The following is an 8,298-nucleotide window of genomic DNA, read 5'->3' as shown; positions in this document are numbered from 1 at the left end:
TTTAGTAAGCAATGATTTTAGTGAATATTTAGTCAAAATATATTAATGGACACTTAACTTAAATATAAATATATATATATATAATCGAGGACGAGACGGGGTGGGGTGGGGGCATCACTAAATCCGCCCCCGCCCCAAACCCGCTTCTGATTTTCAATTCTTTTACCATATCTGTTCCAAACCCATTTATGGAGCTACCAAATTCGCCGAATCAGGAGCAAAGCGGGACAAAAACCTAATGGGTTGGCGGAAATTGCCATCCCTATTTGTAAAATTATCATGACCGTCTATTACAAAACAAATACTAACTGTGTGCTGTAGAGAATCCAAACTCTCTTAGGTTTGTCATAATAAATGGCGCGTCATCAGCACACATATACATATATACATATATATGTGTATATATAAAGAGTGAGAAAGTGCCGCAATAAATAAGAATTCAAAAAAACAGATCTGCAGACATGGAGAGAGCGAGCAGCAAGAGAGGAGACGAAAAGGCGGAAGAAGACGGGGTCGTCGGAGGACCATCGAAGAATGAGGTGGAAGAGGAGTCGATCGAGCGAGTCTTCGAGAGCAAGGAGGTACCGCCATGGCAGAGCCAGCTGACCTTGCGAGCCTTCGTCGTGAGCTTCGTGCTGGGGATTCTCTTCACTTTCATAGTGATGAAGCTCAATCTCACCACCGGTATCATCCCGTCGCTCAACGTCTCCGCCGGTCTGTTAGGGTTCTTCTTCGTCAAGACGTGGACGAAGTTCCTCCACAGATCCGGTCTCCTGAAGCAGCCTTTCACTAGGCAGGAGAACACCGTCATCCAGACCTGCGTCGTCGCCACCTCCGGCATCGCATTCAGCGGTACGCACGCTCCTCTCTCTCTCTAGATTTTCTCTCTCTAAACCTTTTTGGCCCACATTTCTAACTGATTGTTGTTTGTTACGAATCGTACGAGTCTGGATTGTGATCAATGATTCTGGCACATGGTGTTGTTAGGGTTTTACGATTTGACGGTTATTATTAGTGTAGTAGAATCTGGAAAGAAATAGTGGAGTAGGGGTCTTAAAACAATTTTGTTAAAGAGTTGGGGTCTATGTTTATATTTAGAGTCATTTGAACCAAAACAAGCATGAATAGGCTTTACGATCGCGTTGCAAAACTGATACGAGAGCTGATTAAAATTGGACTACTAGGTTCATCATTGTTTTTGGTCCACTTGATGCAGAAGAAAATATCAAATCGTCTGCAATGGTGGTTTTGGGCTTTAAGAATAATTTATAATTCGGGTTTCAACCTATACAAAATTAATTTTTTTGCGAAATTGAAAGGAGTGGTTGTTGACAAAAAAAAAAAAATTGTTACATGAAATCTTATTTATTTATTTTAATGCATTGGCAATTTCCGAAATTTCATTTTCGGATAAGTAGGGTTATAACAAAATTTGATTAAAAAAGGTTGGTCTATGTTTGAATTAGAATCAAAATAAGCAAGTTTAAATTTATGACACATGTAAAGATGTAAACAGTGCAACAAAAGCTGGCTAATTAAGTATTAAGTTGACCAATTAACTGATTACTGTGTTTAGTCCACAAGATCATCTTCATGGTTTGGTCGTTGATAACATCACTTAATGGCGGTGGGTCCCTTAGCCAGTACTACCCGGTTCCATATAATGATTTGCCACGTGTAAAATGAAATGGCCTAGTGATATTCTCTTGTCTTTGTCAACTTGTTATTGGAAGTTTGGCATGGGTGAAACTCAGAACAGTGTCTTTATTTAATTGTTGATAAACTTTGGACTTTTTGCATTTTCCAAAAAGTAGTCATCCAACGAGACCCTTGGGATAGTAAATACATGGCCCACAAGGGCCACGCCCATGTCAGTCACAAAACTCTGATAACATCTCCAGCGGTAGTGAATATATTTTTGTGTAATCCACCACGTGTCGTACTAAGGCCCGATATAAATTTTACAAATCTACTTGTTTAACTTATTTTTTTACGATTAAACCTCACGTTCCAATCTTCCTCAATTAGGAAAAAAATAATAATTTCCTCCTATGTTTCACTTTCCTATCCCGCCAAAAAAATTTTTCCTACCAGAATTCTAACTTAATAATAAATAATAAAATTGAGTAATAACCAAAAAAAGAAAAAAGAAAATAATTTGTATAATGGCATAAAACAACAATTATATAAAAACATAATTAAAATATATATCTAAAATCTAAAAAAACTAAAGTTCTTATTTTGCTGTCAGTTGCATATTCTTATTTATCGTGCTGCGAGTGGGAAGGGGGAAGAGAGATAAAATATGCTTACGTATATTTTACACAACCTTTTTACACATTGGTGATGTGACAGTCTATCCTAACAGATTGCTGAAAATGAAAAAGATTTACAATTCATATATGGCAGTGTATATTTTACACAATTTTTTTTTAACATATCACTAGAGATGCTCAGAACAATATCTTTTATTCTTTTTCTCACACGTCACCACAACTCACATTGAGCTGTGATTGTCTAACAACAGATATGTGCCCGTGATTGCTTCTCTATTACCTTATTTTGAAAGATTGTATTTAAATATATTTGGTAACCCTTATTTTGAAAAATTACGTTTAAATATGTTTGGTAACTATTAAAAGTATTTGTATAGTGTTTGAATGAAACTAGAAATTAAATATTTTAAGTAACTATTTTTCATTGGTCAATTATATTATTTTTATTATTTATAAAGATAATTACACTCATTCTTTAATTAAGTTAATATTATCAAATAAGAAAATGATTCATGCACCAAATAGTTACACTGAATTCCTAGACCTACTTTTTTAATTAGTCAATTAAGTAACAAATAAGGAAGTGGAACCCTCCACTTAGTTGTATTTGGTATAAATAGCCAATAAAAATTATTCACTTAATTTACTGCAAATATTCGGTGTGAATATCATTACTCTATCAAATATGATAACATCGATATTATTATAAAATTAGCAATAGAAATATTTTAAAAAATATTGTTACAAAATAATTAAAAAACAAGTAACATATCTTTTATTGACAACAATTTTTTAATAGCTACATTGATAAAAAAAATATTTTTTTTATTCCAACATCAATCCCAAATGGGCTCTTCTCAAACCATCTAATAATTTTTACACATAATTTCATTGTCTGTTAAATCACGAGTTGGGATCCTCGATTATAGTATAGGATTGGACAAATCTAATTACTCACATGTATGATCGTTTGAATTGACAAATAAGTTTGAACTTGTGTTTCTTACACTTTAGGTCGAGTTCAGGTTGAAACCTCAACTCACCCGAGTTGCACTCTCAGTTTAAGTCACTGTGAAGTTGCAATTACTTGTGGAAAACATACTCCATGGTGATTCCCTTTTTAGACTGACTTTACCAACAAGGCATCAATTTATATTGTGTGTGGTTTAGTTATTCTAAAAATCAAAAGTGCAATCAGGATGGTCAAAGTAAGATAGCAAACTATGACATCATGGTGATGAAATGTTAGTCTGATAGTTTTGCAATTAGGATGATCAAAACAAGATAACAAACTATGACATGGAGATGATGAAATCTTAGACTAAGAGTGGTGCAAATTTGGATGGTCAAAATAAGATAACAGACTGACATGATGGTGATGATGATGGTGAAATGTTTTCCCACCAAACAACAATGATAACTTTGTAGACAAATTAACATGTTTATTTGTAAAAGCTATTTATCTTTTTGAACTGCTTTGTAAAATCATGCTATTTTTACAGTAATATAATATTTATTCACTCTTAATTAAAAATTGTTAAATATAATTCAAATGTTCAGATTTAAAAATAATAAACAATAATTTTAATTCAAGTTGGATTACATTAAGTAGGTATTATATCCTAATTACAAAGAAAAGAAAAAGGACTTCATCTTCTTCGTATGACATGACATCAAATCCTACTTTATCTTAATACAAGGAAAATGACATTGGTATCCCACTATTTAGAATATCATTCCTAGTGAATGAGCCATTGTTGGCAAATAAATCTGACCGTGAAAGCCTTTTGCTGTCTACTTATTAAGTTTTGATCCTTATTTTTGCTCTAATTTTTAACATGTTTCTTGTTATGAGCAGGAGGTTTTGGTAGTTACCTATATGGCATGAGTGATGTTATTGCTAAACAAGCAACTGAAGCTGATAATGCAGCGAATATAAAAAGTCCAGCTTTGGGATGGATGATTGGATTTCTTTTTATTGTTAGCTTTCTTGGACTCTTTTCTGTGGTACCTCTTCGAAAGGTATATTCTTATTTACACTCAGTTATACCTGATGTATAAACAATTCTGTTTATTTTGTCACCCATTTCATTCAAAATATACGTTTACATGTATAATCTGTTTCAGATAATGATAGTAGACTTTAAACTGATTTATCCAAGCGGCACTGCAACTGCTCATCTTATCAACAGCTTCCATACTCCTAAAGGAGCCAAGCTAGCAAAGTGAGTCTATGAACAAATCCATTTTTACTCATTCAATCTTAGAAACAAGTTATTTGGAGAGGGGTTTGAGCCCGGACGTGGACAACACGTGTGTGTTTGCTTCACCATTCAAAAAAAAGTTTATCTTTTTTCTTGATTTGTGTTGTTCTCATCATTTCATTACAGGAAACAAGTCAGATCCCTGGGCAAATTCTTCTCATTTAGCTTCTTGTGGGGCTTCTTCCAGTGGTTCTTCACTGGAGGGGATGATTGTGGATTTGTGAACTTTCCAACATTTGGTGCCAAAGCTTACGAAAACAAGTACATATCTATTACCCACTTTTTGTACTAATTTCTTTGTGAACCATGCTAAAAATGTGAAGGTCCAAGTTTATTTTATTAGCTTGAGAAGCATACAAAGTTCTCTGACCTAAGTGTGTAGGGTTAACGTACATTGGATAAATTTACTTAGTTGTTTTCTCTTCTTGTTCAAGAGATCTGATCTTCTTTGCGTTTTGTTTTTGTTTTTCCCCCAATAAAAAAACCAGGTTTTATTTTGATTTCTCGGCAACTTATGTCGGTGTTGGGATGATCTGTCCATATATAGTAAACATATCGTTGCTTGTTGGAGGAATTCTCTCATGGGGTATAATGTGGCCACTTATAAAGGACCGTAAGGGCCATTGGTACCCTGCGGATGTCAGCCCAAGTAGTCTCCATGGGATTCAAGGCTACAGGGTAACTTTCTTGTTCTTAAAGCCTAGGTACTCCCAAATTTGGACCATCCTTCTAACCTATCCTTTGTCATTCATTTGTTACAGGTCTTCATTGCCATTGCCATGATCCTAGGTGATGGACTATACAACTTTGTCAAAGTCCTTTATATCACCATCTTCGGTCTATATCACCAAATGCGTGGAAAACGTTCAGCGGACGCCCTTCCAGTTGATGGTCGATCTGCCCTACCGAATTCTTTATCTTATGATGACCAATGCCGGACCCAACTTTTCCTCAAGGACCAAATACCAACATGGCTTGCAATTGCTGGCTATGTAATTATTGCTGTCATCTCTGCTGGAACACTTCCACTTATCTTCCACCCACTCAAGTGGTACTATATTCTGGTTATATACATATTTTCGCCCATATTAGCCTTTTGCAATGCTTATGGATGTGGGCTGACTGATTGGTCCTTGGCATCCACCTACGGAAAGCTGGCAATCTTTGTAATCGGGGCATGGGCAGGAGCCTCTAGCGGTGGAGTGCTCGCGGGATTAGCAGCTTGTGGGGTTATGATGAACATAGTCTCCACTGCATCTGACCTCATGCAGGATTTCAAGACAGGCTATATGACCCTGGCTTCACCCAGGTCCATGTTTGTGAGCCAAGTTATTGGTACTGCAATGGGCTGTGTTATTTGCCCTTGTGTGTTTTGGCTCTTCATCAAAGCTTTCCACGATCTCGGTCTCCCCGGTTCACAATATCCCGCCCCTTATGCTACTGTTTACCGGAACATGGCAATTTTGGGGGTTGAAGGGTTTTCAGCTTTGCCAGAGCACTGCCTTACACTTTGCTATATATTCTTTGCTGGAGCAATATTTATCAATGCAGTAAGAGATCTTGTCGGAAAGAAGTGGGCACAGTATATTCCTCTACCCATGGCAATGGCAATACCATTCTACATTGGATCGTACTTTGCGATTGATATGTGCATTGGGAGCTTGATACTCTTTGTTTGGAGGAAGTTAAACAAGGCCAAGGCCGATGCATTCGCACCTGCTGTGGCTTCGGGTTTAATTTGTGGGGACGGAATATGGACTCTGCCTAGTTCCGTTCTGGCTTTGGTAGGTGTGAAACCACCCATCTGCATGAAGTTCCTGTCACAGAAAACTAATGTCAAGGTTGATGATTTCTTGACTGGTCTCAAATCTTAGATTGGTTAGGCAAGTGGTATGTCTCTGTTTCAGGTCTTATTTTCTTTGTTTTCAGTTTTTTTTTCTCTATTCAAACATGGACCAAATTATTCATGAATGCTAGAAATTAAAGTCAATTCCTATGCGTTTGGTTTGGGGATTTAATTTATGAAAAACCAATTATAGAGATGGTTAACTGATTTTAGAGACTTTTACTGTTAGTAGCTGCATCATGAGACAAGGTGAAGAGTTCTCCCCGTCTCTACCATCGAATCCAAACCTCTTCTCATTGTGTTCCATCTCCCGCCGGTTTTGTTAACTTAAACACGGATGCAGCTTTTGTCTCTTCAAATCATTTCTACGGTGGGTCAAGTTTTTAACACGCAAGGGATGCAAAAATGAAAGAAGTAATGGGTATTGCTTAGTTTGTAATTCAAAAAAACGGTTCTCAAGAATTTTGAAAATAGAAAATTGTTTTAAAATAACAATAAGAGACAATTATATGAATGGACTTTTTTATAACAGAGTTTTTCAAAAACAATTTTCAGAAAATTGAACCGAACTCTTTTGTACATTTTTTTAATTTTCAGTTATTTAAAAACACAGACCCTATGGTTCTTAGATCTGGTCTGCAACTGGAGAAATTATTATATGAACCAAGTCCACCATCTCATTTGCTTAGTTTGTGGACTACACTGACTAATTCTAGACCGCGGTAATAAAATCATTTTTTATTTTCAACACTGTCATTTTTTTTTATAAGTTGTCAGGTCATCAATTAACAGGAACAAACTCTTTTTTCAGTCCATATTTTGAATCCAGCACGCAAAGAAAAACTTAACAAATGATTTCTCTTTCTTGGTTTTCTTTTCCTGCCTTTCTTTCTCATTGGTTTCGTTTTCCCGCCTTTTGCTTCATCCAAATATCAGCTTTCAATCCATCTTCATGCAAAACTTCTTTCTCTCTCTAAACCATCATAAGTCCCTGTTCTATTTTTCCTCTTTCATCCATGAGCTTTTCAGGTACATTCCTTCATTCTATAAACAAACAAATTATTATAAAAAGTTTATACTAATACTAACATCATCATACATGAAACACATTAAGATACTTGTTTTTTTTTTTTTTTTTGTTTTTTTTTTTTTGTTTTTGTTGTTTATGTAGAAAAGAAAAGATGTATTGCGCAATTTTGGGGCCATTTTTTTTAGTTGAACTTTTTCCTCTCTCTAAACCATCATAAGTCTCTGCTCTATTTTTCCTATTTCATCCATGAGCTTCTAGGTACATTCCTTCATTCTATAAACAAACAAATTATTATAGAAAGTTTATACTAATACTAGCTTCATCATACGTAAAACACATTAAGATACTTGTTTGTTGTTTCTATTGTTTATCTAGAAAAGAAAAGATGTATTGCACAACTTTGGGGCCATCATCATACATAACCATGTACTTGCAAAGCCTGAAGAAAGACACTTGTTGAGGTCAGGGCGAAAGATTACTAGTACTAGTGCAAATATCTTGAGTTCCATATCGAAAGTCGGTATAAGAGCAACTGAGACATACTCATACTTGTCTAAAGAGGCTAGTGGAGTTCAACATGTTGGGTTCACAGAACGTGATTGTCATAACTTCTTACAATCTGAAAAATAGAAATCAATAGAATTAGGAGATGCTCAAAGTCTCATCAATTATTTCAAGTGCAAGCAATCAGAAAATCCAACGTTTTTTTTATACAGTTCAAGTTGATGATCAAAATCGAATGACTAATTTTTTTTTTTGGAAAGATGGTTCCTCTAAATTGAATTATCAATATTTTGGAGATGTCGTTATATTTGATATCGCCTACCGGACAAATAAGTACAATATGATTCGGTTGCGCTCTTTTATTGAATGAAACAACAG

General features: G+C 35.4%; 1 protein-coding gene across 1 annotated transcript; it reads left to right on the top strand.

Annotated features, from left to right (window-relative positions):
* The first annotated feature begins 417 nt into the window (after nucleotides 1-417).
* LOC132266454 (probable metal-nicotianamine transporter YSL7) lies at nucleotides 418-6,538 on the top strand. The gene is made up of 6 exons (XM_059767329.1): nucleotides 418-852; nucleotides 4,135-4,298; nucleotides 4,404-4,501; nucleotides 4,667-4,801; nucleotides 5,029-5,218; nucleotides 5,302-6,538. Exons 1-6 carry the CDS (start codon nucleotides 462-464, stop codon nucleotides 6,412-6,414), a joined length of 2,091 nt encoding a protein of 696 aa, XP_059623312.1. The 5' UTR covers nucleotides 418-461; the 3' UTR covers nucleotides 6,415-6,538.
* Nucleotides 6,539-8,298: the final 1,760 nt, after the last annotated feature.

This window comes from Cornus florida, unplaced genomic scaffold, assembly GCF_030987335.1.
Source record: "Cornus florida cultivar Cherokee Brave unplaced genomic scaffold, ASM3098733v1 CherokeeBrave_3.0.0_Hap2_Chr07, whole genome shotgun sequence".
Classification (NCBI taxonomy): Eukaryota; Viridiplantae; Streptophyta; class Magnoliopsida; order Cornales; family Cornaceae; genus Cornus; species Cornus florida.
The sequence above is the reverse complement of the archived record's forward strand: the minus strand, read 5'-3'. Positions and strand labels throughout refer to the sequence as shown.